Below are 19,951 nucleotides of genomic sequence, written 5' to 3'. Positions count from 1 at the left end.
CCCCCACAGACTCCGGCTGTTACACCCATTAATTTATCTCTGAATGAACATCATGTTGAAAAATAAAATGAACCGGAATGGTCCCACAAAGAGATTTGACCGTGCAGCCACCTGCACATTACATCGGTTGTGTGTGTGTGTGTGTGTGTTTATATAATGTACGAATGGCGTGGAAAGGCAGGAGGTAAAAACAGAAATAGAAAAACGCCAGTATTACTACTTTCACGCATATGCCAAGGCCACTTTTCAACCAAGGTCCTAGGGGCTTACTATCCAGGTCACCTTGATGGCAGATCCACTAATGATTTCCAGAGAAACAATTATACTTTGGATATGTTTCTACTAACATGTATCTTTTCTTGTCATTAATTTCTCCACACAGATTTCTCGGAGTACATATACTCGAAGTGAAAAACATTTGCAATAACAACACCAATCTAATGTAGCTTAATGATCCATCCATCCATTACCCAACCCGCTATATCCTAACTACAGGGTCACGGGGGTCTGCTGGAACTAATCCCAGTCAACACAGGGTGCAAGGCAGGAAACAAACCCCAGGCAGGGCGCCAGCCCACCGCAGGGCGTAGCTTAATGATTGTGATTAATTTTTAATGGATTTACTTGGGGACATCCATTTCCTCTGTGCTTTGTCCCTTTAAATCGAGAGAAATGTGTAGTGGCACTTTGTTAACTGAGAGAGGGTGAAACGCTTGTTTCATTGTTCACTAATACAGCACTTAGACCTGAGAATCATTTCCTCTTTGTACCATACTACGCAGTGAGGTCTAGATCAGCTGTTAGTATGGTACTATCTCAGGTACACTGCAGATGACCCTTTTTGTTCAGGACCAAGCAAGTACAGACCAGGGGTATCAAACTCAGAACTTGAAAGACCACACAGGCTTCCGGTTTTGTTCCAGTCACTTTCTTAATTAGTAACTAATTAATGCTGCTTTCATGCCATATAATTAAATAAAGTAACATTTGTCATTGTTGGCAAGAATTGGCTTCTAGATATAAAACTGGTTGCACCAAAAATCTGAAGTTATTGTGGCCCTCTAGAAACTGCATTACAGCTTTGCAGTGCACTCGCTCTGGCGTGATAGACATTTCTAATAATGATTATTTTCATTTTCTGAGAGCATTTTCCACATATCTTTGATCTGGTGAAGCAAAATATTTATTGTTATCTGGCAGTTAGCAATTTAGGTTTTAGAATCCTGAAAAGCAAGTCAATTAAAATCAGGACAGCAAAATTATTCCATTAGTAGTAGGTACTGACTAATAATTAAGGAAGCAAATGGAAGGAAAACCTGCAGCCATTTTGATGCTCTTGGTATAGAAGGTAAGATCCAGGATTTCAACTGCACAGATAATTAATATTTCATATAAAGCAAAGATTAACATGCATTTGACATATGGAATAATTTTATAGATAAATTACCCAGTTGGTCATTTTCCAGGTTCTTCTTATAGGAGTCATCCATGAATGACATATTTCAACTTATGAAATTTATCAGTTACTTTGTTCAAAATGTGTACAATAATGTGAAGAGTTTACATTCCACCTATGGTATGCAAAAATACTGTATCTATTTCAAAGTAGTAGTATCTTATTAGTTAAAGAAAATTGTGTAGGTAACTATAAATTGCACCACAACCAAATCTGTTTTATCACTGCATTTTCATAAAAAATAGCACAATGATTGTACAAAAATTGCACCACAAGAAAATCTTTTTTATAACTGCATTTTCATAAAAAATAGCACAATTGTGGTGCAGCATGTGAGCAGTTTTCACATTTTTCTGGCATGTAAGAGTGTGTGTAGAAGTGATTTAGTGTGCCTGCAGTGTACCAGCTCCCTGGGTTGGATTTTACCTTGTGAATCATGTTAGATTATATGATAAGACTTTGGTTCCCAGTGGACCTGAACCAAAAAAAAAACAACTTTAGGAAATTGGTAATAGAATAATGAGCAATTAGTAAATGGATTTGTGTAATTTAAAAAAAACAAAAAGGCCAGGAATTTTCTGGTAATTTTATTAACTGATTTTAATAGTCAGCATTTAAAATAGTTTGATCATAATATCATTAAAATTAAATTAACAACATCAGATTAACAAACACATGATATAACAACATTTGCATTTATTGTTTTAGTATTAAACATTTATTAAAATCTGCCCAGTACTGCAGACAAACATAGATGCACAGCACTGTTGACACTTCCATCTTTAAAACTAGACCATCAAGCTTTTCTCACAGTAGATTGTCAATTACATCAGACTATAAATAAAAAATGTAATAATTACTGTATTTGCCATGTATAGACTCAAATTATTATTTTTTTGCAGAATTATAATGAATTTATATGCCCACATTTAAAGTGCATGTTTGTATTTCATTGTTCCAATATGCTGATTTTGTTACCCTAAATAATTTTGTAGAGGCTGGTGAAAAGTAACATCCACCACAAATACCAATATTTGCCAGTCTTATATAATACTTTATGGTAAGAATGAAGCTCTTGCTGTATTTCCTGTCATCCCCTGTCTTACCATTTTTGAGTAACACAATTAATACACAGGACATTAAAAATATTGCTATTAAATTGAATGGTTTATTCTTTCCTAAGCAATATAGGCAAGCAGATATTAGATGTGCTACACACCAAGATATTACTGACCAATATCATTTTGTTCAAAGACTTCCTTGGCTTACCACCTACTGTTTACATTTGCTTTATGGCTTCATGTTGATCAATTTTAATACATGATACATGCATGTTTACTCATTTCTTTCCTAAATAAACTCTTTTTGAGATGTTTTTAAAACAGATACTACTGTTTATGTACAAAACTTTTCTGTAGCTTTCTATGTCATCCTCAGTTTTTGCATAATGATATGCTTTTATCTTTACTGACAGTCTTACAACAGGTATTTTGGAATGTATGTGAAATTGTGTTAACCTCTTTCAACAAAAATATGCCCTGAAAAGATTAAATATCAATTTTTTATATGAAGGATGTTTTGCTAGTTCAAGAGTGGTAACAATTTCAAACTGAAACATTCCAACCAAATGTTATGTCTCTGAAAGTGAAGCAAATAAATTGTAGTGTGAAATGATTCTTCTTCTAAACCTTGATGGCTTTTCCTCAAAGGACAGACATTGTGTTGTTCTTCAAAAGTGAGTAAGAAGATCTTTTTTGATTATTATTTTGTAATGGATAACTATGAAAGCAACCAAAATAAAATAAATGTTCTGTACAAGCATTGCTGAAATCTGGGGATATCTTGCACCATATATAACCATACATAAATGTAATGTAAATCTAAATTTCACCCTACTCTAATTGCCCTAACTTTTTGTTTTAGAGATCTTCCTGTTTTATTCCACATCAGCATCATCTTCACTTCCTGTGTTCTGACATGCTCCAAACTCTTTCTCTGGTAAAAGACCGTACTCATTCAAAAAGCATTCCACATCCACCGCAAAAAACTCCTCATTCAGGTGCTCTGTTATACTTAAGAAGTTCCCTACTAACTCACCTGCCTTGTAAACCAACAGAGTAGGTAACACACCATCTGAAAAGCGATCACCGGCCCCTGTGTTGGAAGCCTTGATCTTGCAGAACTTTACAGATGGGTACTCAGTGGCCAGACAGCTCAAACATTTATTAAGTGCATCACAGCCCTTGACCTCATCCTCATAAATGTGGACTACCACGATGGTCAGTCTGTGTTCCTTTTCAATCACCTCTAAAAACTGTTCTCCACTCTCCAGGTCATACAGGCAACCAAATCTGGGTCCGAAGCTCAGTCTCTGGTGCATCTCTTGCATGCATTGCTTACGATATTTTCGTAGAGACTTCTCATCTTCATCCTGGATCAGTTCATACTCTTGTATGCTCATCTATTTAATAATAAAAGAAAAGTTAGGGTACTTTGTTTTTAGACTTCCTGAAGATTTTTTTTACCAAAGCTAAAACTTGCTTGGAAATATGGTAATTAAAAAAATAAGCCTAATATTTTTCATTTTCCCATCTATCCATATTACAAACCTACTTTTTCCATTACAGGATCACAAGTAAGTGGACCCTAACTCAGCAACGTCATTCACAAGGAAGGAACTACCATGGTGTGTGTACTGATGCACACCTTCTTAACCATGCCTACCAAGCCTGACCTAAAAGATTAAATTAAGAGCAAAACATTTGTTTTTGTTTTCTCACCATGATGTTGGTTTAAGTGGCTCAGAAAATGACAGGGTGAGTGATTTTTCTCAATGTTACCAAATGACTAAGTGGACAACTTTAGACCTAAATTTAGGAGCAAATTCTTGCTGAGCATCAGCTCATTTTCAAATATGGTTTGGATTGAATTATGTCATTAGCATTATTATTTTTTTTTAAATTTTATTAATTTTATTGTAATCATTCATACAAATCAATCAATTTTTACAAAAAATAGGATTGAAAAACAAGTCTACCCCCACCCCTGAGAGAGAGAGCATGGCCAACGGGATAAAACTTAAATTGATGAGTTTAATAGGCCAGTAGAGATAATTGGGGAGGAAAAAGAAATGCGGAGATAATTACTTCCTCGGTGCTTTAAGAGCTTATTCTAAACTTTTATTGATTATATCCTGCCAGGTTTTTAAAAAATTCTGTACAGATCCTCTGACTGAATATTTGATTTTTTCCAATTTCAAATAGTGTAAAACATTGGTTACCCACTGACTTAAAAGAGGAGAGTTAGGATTCTTCCAGTTTAGCAAAATAAGTCTGCGTGCCAGTGTTGTGAATGCAATCACAGTTTGTTTGTCCTTCTCCAATTTAAACCCATCTGGAAGAACACCAAACACAGCTGTTAATGGGTTAGGAGGGATTGTGACACCAAGGCTGTCTGAGAGGCACTTAAAACTTTTGGTCCAAAATGATGTTAATTTGGCGCAGGTCCAAAACATGTGACCCAGTGAGGCTGGGACTTGATTGCAGTGTTCGCAGGTTGGATCTTGCCCTGGAAACATTTTGGACAGTTTTAGGCGAGACAGATGTGCTCGATATATAATTTTGAGTTGAATAATTGCATGCTTTGCGCATATGGAGCTCGAGTGAATTCTCTGCATTGCTACTTTCCACTCCCTTTCTGATATATTGATTAAGAGATCTTTTTCCCATTGTCCTCTTGGATCTTTGAAAGGGAGAGACTGTAAAATAATTTTATATATTGCAGAGATGGTATCTAAGTCCTTGAAGTTGAGCAATATTTTTTCCAGCATGGATGAGGGTGCAAGATGAGGAAAATCAGGCAGGTTCTGTTTAACAAAGTTCCTAATTTGAAGATAGTGAAAGAAATGTGTAGCTGGAAAGTTAAATTTGGAATTTAACTGTTCGTAGGATGCAAAGATGTCGTCTATATAAAGATCTCTGAGCAATTTAATCCCAAATTTTTTCCAGATATTAAAAACTGCATATGTTTGCGAGGGTTGAAAGAGGTGGTTCTCTTGCAGAGGTGCCACAGATAAAAGCTTCTCCTTCTTAAAATGCTTTCTACATTGGTTTTATATTCTGAGTGAGTGAAGCACAATTGGGTTATTAGTATATTGCCGATCCCTTGCATTTATTGGGGCACAAAGCAGGGAATATGAAGAAGTACTGCAGGATTTTACTTCTATTGCGGACCAAGCTTGTGTATGTTCATCTATTTGTGTCCAGGTTTTTATAGCTTGTATGTTTGCTGCCCAGTAATAAAACTGAAAGTTAGGTAGAGCCATGCCACCTTCTGCCTTAGGTCTTTGTAGGGTCACTCTTTGGATACGCGGATGTTTTGAGTTCCAAATAAATTAGGTTATTGTTGAATCTAATTGCTTAAAAAATGATTTATTGATGTATATTGGAATGTTTTGAAATAAAAAAGAAGCTTAGGAAGAATATTCATCTTAACAACGTTAATTCTTCCAGCTAGAGTGAGATGAAGGGTTGACCATCTATGCAAGTCTTGCTTAATTTTTTCCATACAGATGGCGAAATTTTGTTGATAAAGAGCTTTGTGTTTACTTGTGATGTTTACCCCTAGGTATTTAAACTGATCTGCAATAATAAAAGGAAAGGTGTCCAATATGATATTGTGTGCTTAAGAATTCACTGGAAAGAGTACACTTTTATTCAGATTAATTCTGAGACCAGAGATCTTTTGAAATTTTCTAAGTGCTGTTAAGACTGCAGGCACAGAATTTTGTGGGTCTGATATATACAGTACCATATCATCTGCATCTAGAGAAATTTTCTGTTCCAGTTCTTCTCTGATAATCCCATTTATCTGATCAGCATTTTGACAGTAAACCGCCAATGGTTCAATGGCGATTGCAAATAGCAGTGGTGACAAGGGGCATCCTTGTCTGGTACCACGTTCTAGTTTAAAGTAGTCTGAACAAATGTTGTTAATACAAACTGAAGCTTCTGGATTGGTATACAGTAGTTTGATCCATGCACAAATGTTAGGGGCCAAACCCAAATTTCTCTAATGTAGTGAAAAGGTATTTCCATTCAATCATGTCAAATGCTTTTTTCTGCATCCAATGATAATAATATTTCTGGGTGTTTGACTTTGTTGGTGAGTATATTACATTAAACAGGTGTCGAAGATTGGAGGATAAGTGTCGACCCTTGATAAATCCAGTTTGATCTTGTGATATTACCAAAGGCAGTACTTTCTCCATCCTTTTAGCTGTGATTTTTGAGAGTATCTTAACATCATTATTCAGAAGTGAAATTGGTCTGTATGATGCACATTGTAATAAGTCCTTATTTTGTTTAGGAAAGATGGTGATTAATGCTTGGCGAAAAGTTTGAGGTCGAATTTGATTGTCTCTAGCTTCTGTAAATGTTGCTAATAGGAGGGGAGCTAGCTGAGCTGAGAATTTCTTATAAAATTCTGCAGAGTAGCAATCAGGGCCTGCTGCTTTCCTGCCTTGAAGTGACTTTATAGCATCTAGTAATTCTGATATCGCCAGAGGTTTATCCAGTTCCTCCTCACTAAAAGTATCTATTTGTGGTAGCTGTAATGTATCCAGAAATGCATTAGATTGTGTGTTGTCTTCTTTAAACTCAGTAGAATATAAGGATTTATAGTAGTCTCTAAATGTGTTCATTATATTTTTATGGTCAATGATTTCGTCTCCGTTCGTGTTGGTGATTACTGGGATTGCATTGCGAACTTCTTGCTTGTGGATTTGTTGAGCTAAAAGCTTATTAGCTTTCTCCCCGTGTTCATAGTAATGATGTCTGGATTTATAAATTAGTTGTCCAGTTTCTTTAGTTGTGAGGAGCTTGAGTTCTGAATGCAGAGCCTGCCTTTTCCTATGTAGAGCCTCACTTGGAAGCCTAGCATGTTCTTCATCTATTCTAGTAATTTTGCTTTTTAGTTCTGATACTTTGTTGGTTTCTAATTTATTCCTGTGGGAAAGATGTGAAATAATCTGTTCTCTTAAGAAGGCCTTTAGAGTTTCCCAGAGTATTCCTGCAGAAACCTCTGAGGATGTATTTTTCTCTAGGAATAAACTGATTTATTTGGATATAAATTCTGTACAGTTCTCATCTGCTAATAGAAGCGGGTTAAGCCGCCATCTACGAGGTGAGTGTGTGGGGCATAGTGACTTTAGCATTATTAAATTGGAATAAACCACCTAATCTTGGTAAACATGAAGAATATTGTTGGTCCTGAGTACGTAAAGTTCCTGTATCATCACCTATGATATAATAATATACCTGTACAAGGACCTTTATGAGTACTTTTGTCTTGTTCACTTTCTCTTGGGTCAGTTGAATATTTGCCCCAAGACAAAGTGACATTCTTAGTAGAAATGTGCGATTCACCTTACCAGTTTTATCTCCTAGCATAAGCTGCACACATCTATACATATTGGTACAATTAGTTGTATTACAAACTGATAGCAAACCATTCAAAGTAGCATGCATTTTAACTTTATTATTTTTATCCTAGACAATCTCAGTGTAATGATACAGATAATTTGCATGTTGATCCTCAGCAATATCCCTTTATCCTATATCCTCTGAAAGTTGTTTTCTAAGTCTGTTCTTCATACTGATTCTTGCTCATTAAATACAGACTGAAGGTTCATCCACTCTGTTAGGCTTATATGTATCCCTTCTTTTATGAGTTTCAAAAGCTGCTTCTTTTAACTGTGATCATAATGACACCACAGAAAACAGAATCAAAGAACAATATTAAGAATATCCAATTAGAGATATGGTGTGACTTAGAGGTGAAAATGCAATAACATAGTATAGGTAGTCATTTACTTTTTAATTCATTTTAAAGCTGTCCCTTGTGACCACAGACTGGAAGTCATGGCTTGTTCTTTCAAGTTACGGTGCCTCTGTGTCTCTTACATCAGCCACTGCCAGGTTTTATTTAAATTCTGCATTGGCTAATCTCTTGATTTGAACTGGGCTGATAACAGATTATCTGTGTTTTCTCAAGCTGCTTGTGTCCACCCCGTGCTGGTTTCAACTTCCTGTCCTTTTTTTTTTTTAATTGTTAACTTTAAAAATAGAAATTATTTTTTTTCACCAATGTTCCTGGAAATTCATAATTAATAGTGATGGTAAAATACATTTGAGCTTGAACTTAAATAGATAAAAATGTTTTAAACAATTAACTTTTTGAAGTACTGATGAATACATAAGTCATCTTCTTCAAAATGTGTATCCACCTTTAACTTTAAAGAGTTTGCGTTGGAATGAATGATTAAAGAGCAAATATGTTAATCCTTTGAATTTAAGTTAAACAGTGTAGATGTTGGCGACAAGGGCTTGTTGTCATGGTGACAAGTAACAGTAAGTAACAATATGAGTAAACACAATTAATATGAAATCCATGGTAGCAATGATTATTCTCAGTACTTAAATTACTTAAAATTGTGATTCATTACAGAACTCAAGAAATGTGTTTCCAAAATTTTAGTTGAATTAACATGTCAGTTGATTTTAATTCTAATCATTACACAAGTGAAACTTGAAAGAAGATTTCTTTTCTCTGCAAATTACATAAAGCATTTCAGACCTGCAGCTGGAGTAATACTAGCAGTAAATCTTTCTTGATATATGCTATGGTAAAATAGCTAAGTGAAAGAACGCAAAAGGAATTTTAATGGCTTGGTATTAACAGATTCTATGTAAAAATGTCCTTTTTCCAATATGCTCATTAGATTCTGTTCTGATCCCTTTAAGAAAATTCCCTGATATTTCAAAAAGACATGGAAATCAGAAGTCACAGATGCAAAACAGAATTGGTACGGCAATCCAACACATGGTATAGTCATGCATGCTATAATTAACCTAACTTTAACAGTTTTTAGGGGGTTTCTAAGTTTATTGTTATAGAAGGGAAGATTGTTAAAATTAGACCAAGCCATTGCTTAAAAACAACATATGTTTGCCTGCATAATAAATAAAATATAAGGTAATAGTAAACATGGATACATATACTGTGCTACTTTGTCATACTGTTTAGGATAGCGATTCCAAGTTAAGCTTGTCATTGTTTACTAAAAGAAACCTTATGAAGTAGATAAATATCTTTTTAGACAGCAACTGCATTGGTTATCGAATGCAGGTCTCTAGAGCTGTGAAGCAGCCAACATGACACCTAAAACACTGAGACAAGCATTTTATATTTCAGAATTATTGGGCTTTTTAGATTAAACTATTTTGAAACTAGTATTATGATCTGGGCAGCATTATCAGAAAAGTATGAATCTTAGTGATTAACAAGCAACTTTATGATGCCTGTTCATAATGCTATGTTTTCATGCATTTCCCAAAATCTCTCTTAACTGGCTACTTTATGAGTGAGGATAAGGTACAAGTTTGTTAACCCAGCCTCTGACGGTGCCTACAAAAAAGCATCATAAGTCGCAAAACGATTGATAGACAATACTGTACTGTAGCAATGAATGGTGCTGGCCAGCGCTGATCCAATAGATTCTCGCTCTTTTAGGTAGCTTGCTGTCAACCTTAGATACCTTAGTTTGAAATTGTATGACAATTTTGGTTCTTCAGTGGGATGAAATAAAGTTGTGAAAAATAATATGAAGTAATCATAATTTAATGAACAGTTAAGAAATATTGTGTAAACAAGTACACAATCATACATAAATTGTTTCTAAGATGAATGCAAAAAAAAAGTGACAGACACCCACTGTAAAACAAAACCCTACTTTTCTAAACAGGAGTTTGTTCTTCTTTTAGATTACAACTCAGTGTCATTGTTTCTCAAGGCACAGAATAGCCTTTTCAAGATCGACAAAAAAAATGAATGAAAGTGCACTGAGATGGTGAAGAGAATTATATTGCAAAACATCGGAAATTAACTTTACTCTGTTGTAGACACACAGATACCATCTGGACAGCCTTACCTTATGTAACTTGTTTTTGTATATATTTAACTTATATAATCTGTTATTTTTCTCTTATCCTTAAATTAATATGAATAAATTCCAGTAAATATCCCCACACTTCCTTGGATGTTGAATGCCAAGTTTATTTCTTAAACATACAGTATAGGGAATAACTAAAGGATTTTGAAATATTAGCAAATTGTACTATTAAGAAACTGGGGAATAAAACAAAAGAACTGTGTAAAAACAGTAACAATGGTGAACTGCCAAGCCTCTGCGCAGGCCTGGTATACACACTTCTGCTCCAAGATCAGGAATGGAATTTTGGCACCCTCCTTTAATCCTGTTCACTAAGCAGGTGTAATCCTGCTCTAATAGCAATGTTGTGCAGAATAGCACCTAACATAATTGCCGAACAGCATGGCTGATTTTATGAAGAGTGCAGAAGGGCTTTTTCCATACAGCTATGCCTGAACCTATGCCTTCTGTTCGATCAGTCTACGAGTTTGCTAATGTGCTGCGCTGTATTGTTCCTTGGCTAATGTCTGTCGGTTAGTTAACTAAACAGATATGCACAATGGGTATACCCAATATCACCCACTTACGTCAACCACCTAAACCACTGTTTCTTGTTTTTCGACACATTGTCAATTTGGCTCAGATTAAGATACCTGTACATTCTGCCACAATATCCTTAGTGATTCAAAAATCACTTCTACGTTCAATGCTGAATGAAACAATACTCCATGAATCTGGGAGCATTACTGGGTATCAGTCACAACCAACTGAATTAATTTAAATAAAGTGAAACTGTTGGGTTCGTGAGGTGGTGGTTGGAGACTCAGGCACAGACTTCAATCGACATTCTTCTGGGCAGGTTTGGTCGACCGTAGAGTCAATTTTCTTTCAAGCCTGCTATTCTTCTCCTTCCCTGCTCTTTCTTGCCACTTCTCCCCGAAAACAAATTGCAATCCAGAAAATGTCTCCATGAAAATAATGGTAGCTGAAACCTTTAAGGACTGATTCCTCAAAACATTTAAAGCACATAAAAATTTTAACTTATGAATTATTAACAGTTTAAATTATTTTACTTAACATTTATTTATAAAACATAATCATACAAATGCATTAATGAACTTTAAGAAAATGATATAATCTCAAGGGTAAATCTTAGTATTCTAAGATTCTAATTCTAAATTCAGATGTGAACTGAATGTATTCTGTTAACATGGTTGGCAGAAAGGGAACAGGTTTAACGTGTGGGACACAGAGCATGTAGCTAACAAAGGATTTACCATGCTGTTTTAGTTACGATGGCTTTTGAGTAACATTTATAAATTAACAATCTATCTTAAGATGGATTTTATAATGTTCTTAGTGTTATGACGCTTTTGGAAAATGCACCCAATTCAGTTGTATTTGAATACAATAGATAGGATTGTGACCCTTGCCAAGACAAAAATTGTATGAGCTTCTTCTTCTTCTTTCAGCTGCTCCCGTTAGGGGTTGCCACAGCAGATCATCTTCTTCCATATCTTTCTGTCCTCTGCATCTTGTTCTGTTACACCCATCACCTGCATGTCCTCTCTCACCACATCCATAAACCTTCTCTTATGCCTTCCTCTTTTTCTCTTGCCTGGCAGCTCTATCCTTGGCATCCTTCTCCCAGTATACTCAGCATCTCTCCTCTGCACATATCCAAACCAAAGCAATCTCGCCTCTCTGACTTTGTCTCCCAACCGTCCAACTTGAGCTGACTCTCTAATGTACTCATTTCTAATCCTATCCATCCTCATCACACCCAGTACAAATCTTAACATCTTTAACTCTGCTACCTCCAGCTCTGTTTCCTGCTTTCTGGTCAGTGCCACCATCTCCAACCCAACTCCAACTCCAACCTTCCTCCTCTCCTCCTCTCACTACTGTCCTGTAGACCTTCCCTTTCACTCTTGCTGATACCCGTCTGTCACAAATTACTCCTGAAACTCTTCTCCATCCTTTCCACCCTGCCTGCACTCTCTTTTTCACCTCTCTTCCACAATCCCCATTATTCTGTAATGTTGATCCCAAGTATTTAAACTCATCCACCTTCACCAACTCTACTCCCTGCATCCTCACCATTCCACTGACCTCCCTCTCATTTACACACATGTATTCTGTCTTGTAACTACCGACCTTCATTCCTCTCCTCTCTAGAGCATATCTCCACCTCTCCAGGGTCTCCTCAACCTGCGCCCTATTATCGCTACAGATCACAATGTCATCAGCAAACATCATAGTCCACAGGGACTCCTGTCTATTCTCGTCTGCTAACCTGTCCATCACCATTGCAAATAAAGGGCTCAGAGCTGATCCCTGATGTAATCCCACCTCAGCATTGAATGCATCCATCGTTCCTACCGCAGACCTCACCACTGTCACACTTCCCTCGTACATATCCTGTACAACTCTTACATACTTCTCTGCCACTCCTGACTTCCTCATACAATACCACAGCTCCTCTCGAGGCACCCTGTTATATGCTTTTTCCAGGTCCACAAAGACACTTCTGGCCTTCTCCATCAACACCCTCAGAGCAAACATCGCATCTGTGGTGCTCTTTCTTGGCATAAAACCATACTGCTGCTCACTAATCATCACCCCACTTCTTAACCAAGCTTCCACTACTCTTTCCCATAACTTCATGCTGTGGCTCATCGATTTTATCACCCTGTAGTTACTACAGTCCTGCACATCCTCCTGATTCTTCAATATTGGCACCAGTACACTGTTTCTCCACTCCTCAGCCATCCTCTCACTTTCCAAGATTCCATTAAACAATCTGATTAAAAACTCAACTGCCATCTCTCCTAAACACCTCCATGCTTCCACAGGTATGTCATCTGGACCAACGGCTTTTCCATTCTTCATCCTCTTCATAGCTGTCCTTACTTCCTCCTTGCTAATCCATTGCACTTCCTGATTCACTATCTCCACATCATCCAACCTCTTCTCCATTTTCAACTTCCACCATTTGATCCTTGGCTGTGCCGTCACTCTCTTCCTCTTCTTGATCTCCAACGTCATCCTACAGACCACCATCCTATGCTGCTTAACTACACTTTCCCCTGCCACTACTTTGCAGTCTTCAATCTCCTTCAGATCGACTCCTCTGCATAGGATGTAATCTACCTGTGTGCATCTTCCTCCACTCTTGTACATCACCCTATGTTCCTCCCTCTTCTTAAAATACGTATTCACCACAGCCATGTCCATCCTTTTGGCAAAATCCACTATCCTCTGACCTTCTTCATTCCTCTCCTTGACACCATACCTACCTATCACCTCCTCATTTCCTCTTTTCCCTTCACCAACATGTCTATTGAAATCCACTCCGATCACCACTTTCTGTCCCTTGGATACACTGTTCATCACTTCATCCAACTCACTCCAAAAATCTTCTTTCTCATCCATTGCACACCCAACTTGCGGGGCATATGCACTAACAACATTCATTATCACACTTCCAATTTCCAGCTTCATAATCATTACTCTGTCTGACACTCTTTTCACCTCCAAAACACTCTTGACATACTGTTCCTTCAGAATAACCCCTACTCCATTTCTTCTCCTATCCACACAATGATAGAACAATTTGAAGCCACCTCTAATCCACCTGGCCTTACTCCTCTTCCATTTAGTCTCTTGCACGTACAATATATCAACCTTCTTTCTCTCCATCATATCTGTTAACTCTCTCCCCTTACCAGTCATACTGCCAACATTCAAAGTTCCAACCCTCAGTTCCACTCTCTTTACCTTCCTCCTCTCCCCCTGCCTCCGGACACGTCTTCCCCCCTCTTCTTCTCCTTCTTCTTCGGCCAACAGTAGCCCAATTTCCACCAGCACCCTGTTGACTAACAGTACTGGTGGCAGTTGTTGTTAACCCAGGGCTCGACCGATCCGGTATGGAAATTTGTATTGTTGTCCGCATATTGATTTGGCAAAATTTTACACCGGATGCCCTTCCTGATGTAACCCTCCCCATTTATCCGGGCTTGGGACCGGCATGAAGGAACACACTGGTTTGTGCATCCCCTGTGGCTGGGTTGTGAAATCTATCCATTTGTCCATTTTCTGACTGTTTTAATTCAGTTTAGAGTTGCAGAGGGAGATGGACATAAATCAGAAGAAGTAGTGCTTACCTTTTAGGTCACCTTAGACCTCTACCTTTAGTTCAATGCTGTATATACAGTAAATTAAATCTATGGTATTATTCATGCTATTAATACTTCTGTAGCATTCAACACTGACTACTGAATATGAGTTCCTCTCTAATTGCAGAAAATATCTCTTTTCATAAAAAGGAGGGTATACAGTGAATACATCTTTGAGGAAATTGTATAACTAGTCTCAAAATGTATCAAGTACCAAAGATGTCTATATTCAAAGGAATTCAAAGGAATTTACCTTGCGATTTAATCTTTCACGCAATTCTTTTTCATCACCTTTAGGGGGTCTGTAGGGCGAAGACATCTGTCTGAGAAGCTCCCGTTTGTTTGGAGGAATTGATTCATGATCTTCACTTTCAAGTTTGAATCTACGCCAGTCATTAATTACTCCTTTGGGGCCTGGAATTATAAAGGATCACAAAGAAACCTTTACTGATTGCCACCATTGCTATCCCACCATTATCACTTTTACAGTATAATCAAAAGATTTTCTATGCATCTTGAAATCTAGCTGAGTTTTACACAACAGTTTCACTGGTTATCAAAACTGATCCTCTTTGTGGAGACTTATAGTACCATTTTTTGGAGCATTCTCTATGTTTGTTTGAACTTAACATTGATGTTACATGCCCATGTGTAGTTGGTGCTGATTCTAGACATGGATGCCTTTATTGCTGCTTACCTCACTTTTATTAAGATGTGTACTTTAAAATGCTGCAGTATGTCTATGCTTGTCACAGATGTATGCTAATCAGTCAAAGCATGCATATATATATTTAAAAATAATTACCCTAAACCCACTGTCATTCAACATGTAATTCATATGGTGGTCCTGAGGCAAATGTTATCTATCATAATTTGAAGGAGGAAAAGCAAAAAATAGTGGTTTCCAATCCCAGTCCTGAGGGATCCCCGTGCCTGCAGGTTTCTGTTCCAACCAGTTTGACAACCAGTGTGTTATTTTATCTCTAATTGATCTTATTGTTTAATTAGTTCATCTTTTTCCTTCTGTTATTTTGCATTTAGAAAAGTGCAGTAGCGTGACATTTACATGTGTTAGAAATTTAGAAATATTCCTTAGACAAATAGCAATGAACCAGGTAGACACCAGGGCAAATAACACAATGCTGACAGGTTGCAGCTACTTATCTGTCAGGCCCACTAGCATTGGTCAGCAGTAAAAAAGGTATAAATAACCAGAACAATTGGAGAAATTAAAATTATAATGATCGTGATGATAAAACCCAAGCCAAAAAAAACAAAATGTATCTTAATATAACATACAGTACATACATACAGTAAATGCTTGCTATATTCCAATAAAATTTAGAAAAATCAGTTTTGAAACTTCTGGTGTCAAGCTTTTCATCATTATATGCCATTTCTCCTGTTCTCAACTTCATTCATTGCCCTTTGTCATTATTTGGATACAATTAAATGAGCAACTAACAGAGAAATTTGACTTAAGAACATAGAAAAACTATGTCAAAAATAAGGCAATTTATACATTTCTAACAAATGTACATTTTACACTACTGCACTTTTCTAAATGCAGAATATGAGAAAAAAAATCAACCAATAAAACAATCAGATCAATTTGAGGTGAAGTAACACACTAATTGTGAACCTAGTTGGAACAAAACCTGCAGGCTCAAGGAGCCCTCAGGACTGGAACTGGAAACCACCACTCTGCCTGATACTGCTACTGAAACAGTAGTCTAAAAAAGTTTTAAATATCTTGGTTTATAAATGTACCATCATTTTGGGTTATAATACTCATTAGTCACAGTGCCCACCAAAGTATTTGGGACAATTACACATTTTTCATTGATGTACCCCTCGTCTCTTATGGTTTAAAATTACAAAGCAAACAATTCAGATGTGATTAAAGTGCAAATTGCAGACTTTAATTTAAGGGCATTTACGTGCATTTTGGTAACACTGTGTAGAAATTTGATCCAAACATCATGGAGGTCACTGTATATACAGTATAATATAATTGGACCCTAGCCTGGCAAATGTTTTGGTGTTTTTTGGATGTTCTTCCTATGTTGGCTTAATGTTTTCCTCAGTAACTACAGTTTTTCTCCCACATCCTGAAGACACATGTTTGATTAACTTCGGATTCAAAATTTGCCCTACATGAGTTTGCTCTATGATGGACATTCCTTGAGGGTGTGATGCTGTCAGGATAGGCTCTTGCCCCACATGAGCCTGAATTTGATAAAGCAGGTTAAAAAATGGATGGATAGAATTGTGGAGTTGGCACTGCTATAACCTTTATGCATGATATGCATTCAATGGATATTGAAAATGCTTTCAGGAAGGCTTTATGCACGCAGTGGTATATGTGATACTGCAAAGCCCACATCAAAATAAAGGTAGGGGAAAGTTTAATGAATGTGTAGATGTAAACTAAGCTTTAGTTCTCTTGGCTGCAATTAAAATGCACCAAACAAACAACATTTTAACATTTTAAACCTTAGTAAGATTATAAATTTATTTAATTACGATGTTCTAAAAATTCTCTTTTTTCAAAATGGCTTTTTTAAAGATGTTCATTTGCTGTTGCTTTTGCCTGTCTTGTCATTTCATAAAAAATGACATGAATGAATGTGTTTGAGGTTATTAAGATATATCCAACATATGTACTGGTTTCACTGTGGAATTCTTCTTGTACCTGCTCGTGGTTTGCCCGAGGGTGCCTATATCTCTCCAGACAGTCTGCACGCATGCAAATATATCTGAACAAAGTACTTTAGTAGCTAAATCTGTTCATGTCACGAACCCTATCTCACTTTTGATGTTTTATTTTTGCTATTCTCTCAGATGTCAAGCCTGTAAATGTTAAAAACTGAGTAATTATAAAGCATAAGACTTTCACTATGGAATTAAAGTATATAATGCTTGAAAAGGTATTCAATGGAGTCTCACCTGTGTTTGTTGCAGGCAGTTCCTCCAAATCTTCCTCCACACTGTTTCTCATGTGGCTTGACATTGCTGGTCTTCACCAATCTACCTTGAGACAACCAAAAAGGTATTGAACTTGGATGTTTCTATGTTTAATTCTTAGGTAATAATTTCTTGACATATATTTATTATTTTCTTCTCCACTCTTTATCCACTAAAACTTTACAGGGAGCGTAACTGTATTCTGGCAGCATTGGGAATAAGGCAGGATTCATCCTTTAATAGAATGTCAGTTTATTGCAAGGCATTCTCACCCATCCTCACTCATGCCTAGTAATGCAGAGTCACCAATCAACCAAAGTAGTTCTTACTGTATATGGGAACCCATGTGGGCATACTGAGAACATGGAAAGCTCTACACAATAGTTCTCTAACAGAGAGTTCACCTTAAGTTCCAGAAACTGTGAGGAATAAGTACTAACGATTGCACCAACTTATTCTTTGGCATTCATTACTTACTGTATTAAGAGTATACAGCCAAAGACTACATGAATATTTACCTAAGCTGAGACTTATTATAACAAAATGTCATAGGCACATGTACCACAATGGCACGGCAAACACCCACACACAACAGAAAAATCCAAGTGACTCAGCAGCATGCTTTTGTATTGTAGGTAGAAACCTCCGCATATCCAGGAAGTATATATAAGCTTCCAGCCAACAGCATGTGTAGGAAATCTGAGATTAAATGTGTACTCTTGAGCCAAGCATGACCCAAAATAAATGCCAGGGAGGACAAAGTTGCAAAAAGGTGTTTGATTGCCAAAGTGCTAAACAGTGATGGGAAAAACATAAGGGATTATGAAAGTATCAAATACTGTAAACAGCAAAAAACAAAAATCATACCTACCCTATCTAATTGGTAAAAAGTCTAATGCACTTTTCTATTCTAATAAGCTAATAAAACCTTCCTTTTCCACTTCTACCATACCTTTCTCTGGCTTCCCTTTCTCTTGCTGGTTTAAGTCCTCTATTCATTCACCTCCTGACTCTAAGTACTCCAAAAGCTTCTTCTGGGAAAAACCTGGCAGCCATTTCTGTGGTCTGGAATGCCACAAGGATCTTCTGATGACTGTTTCTAGAGGCCCCAGGTGTCATTACAGCCTTGGATTTCAGTCCCTTTCAAAGAAATGGACACACCCTAGGTCACTTGTCCATACAGAATAGAAGGTGGTCATGCAGAACTTATCCAATAAATCCATAGCATCTTCCTTAGGCAGCTGTTTATGAAACCTTGCACTCTTTTGACTATAGCTGTTGTGATTCTCCAAGTCTCTGCGCCATACAACAGCTCCACCTTAATATTTGAGTTTAACAGTCTATAAGTGTACAGGGCAACAAAGCGAGCTGTTTTTCTGTGCTGTTATTGCAATTTTCTCAATGTCCTTTTTCTTTGTTTTACACTTTGTTTTGCTTTCTGCCTATTTTCTGTTTTGCTTCTTGCTTTCTGTAGCACTGCTTGTCCATGATGTAATTTTCCAAATAGAGCAGCAATATATTGATATGCAGTTAGTGTGGTTGTCATTAGTAGAGGTATTAGAAGATACTACTCCTTTAAAAATAACATAATTGAAAAAGAACAGGAGAAATTAATATTGCTGTTTTAACATTTTGGAAAATAATCCACAGAAATCAAAGGAACGAAATACTTATATTTTGGCTTGTGGCAAAGAAAAAATATAAAGAATTTTTTTGGGTAAAGGATTTTCTATTGAGATGATTTGACATATTTTAGATTTTGTTTAGTTTCTGGCCGCCACATATTCCATTTTCTAATTGGCTTTCCTTTTACTAGGGGCTGTTCCCCATGGGGTCATGACCCATAGGTAATTGCAGTGATAGGGTTAAAAGGTTATCTGAACTGCAGATAACAAACTTTGCTTTTAAACTTTTGTCTTTTTAAAGAATGTTTGTTTTTTAATCTCTGGTTTTCTCACTTTAACTACATTAATAGACATTTTACACTTTTTCTGTCTTTTGCCTATTTTCCAGGTGGCCCTTGTAATATGAGTTGACTTGCAGACACACATATACAATGCCGTATTTTGTTTGTGGTTATGTTTATTAGGAATGGAAGTCTGGATTAAGTAATGATTCCAGAAAAAGTGATTATTGGGGTTTGTTTTGCTTTTGATTTGTTTTATTACTTCTGTCCGGTGAGTCATCATTTCGTTAATCAGATTGTTTGTTAATATGCCAACTCTATTTCTCTATCTCTGCATGAAGCATTGCAGCTGTTTATTTGTGTTATGCTTTCATATAGTGAACTGTGAGTCAAAAACTGATAACTATCTACCCTTTCTTATACATACACATAGAATTGTTAGCAACGACTATCTA

The 19,951-nt window shown here is 36.6% G+C and overlaps 1 protein-coding gene across 1 annotated transcript; it reads right to left on the bottom strand.

The window, feature by feature from the left end:
* Positions 1-3,304: 3,304 nt before the first annotated feature.
* Positions 3,305-17,690, bottom strand: pdcb (phosducin b). The gene is made up of 3 exons (XM_028811379.2): positions 17,573-17,690; positions 14,877-15,037; positions 3,305-3,917 (listed from the first exon to the last, which is right to left on the bottom strand). Exons 1-3 carry the CDS (start codon positions 17,634-17,636, stop codon positions 3,393-3,395), a joined length of 750 nt encoding a protein of 249 aa, XP_028667212.2. The 5' UTR covers positions 17,637-17,690; the 3' UTR covers positions 3,305-3,392.
* Positions 17,691-19,951: the final 2,261 nt, after the last annotated feature.

Source organism: Erpetoichthys calabaricus, chromosome 10 (assembly GCF_900747795.2).
Source record: "Erpetoichthys calabaricus chromosome 10, fErpCal1.3, whole genome shotgun sequence".
NCBI lineage: Eukaryota > Metazoa > Chordata > Cladistia > Polypteriformes > Polypteridae > Erpetoichthys > Erpetoichthys calabaricus.
The sequence above is the reverse complement of the archived record's forward strand: the minus strand, read 5'-3'. Positions and strand labels throughout refer to the sequence as shown.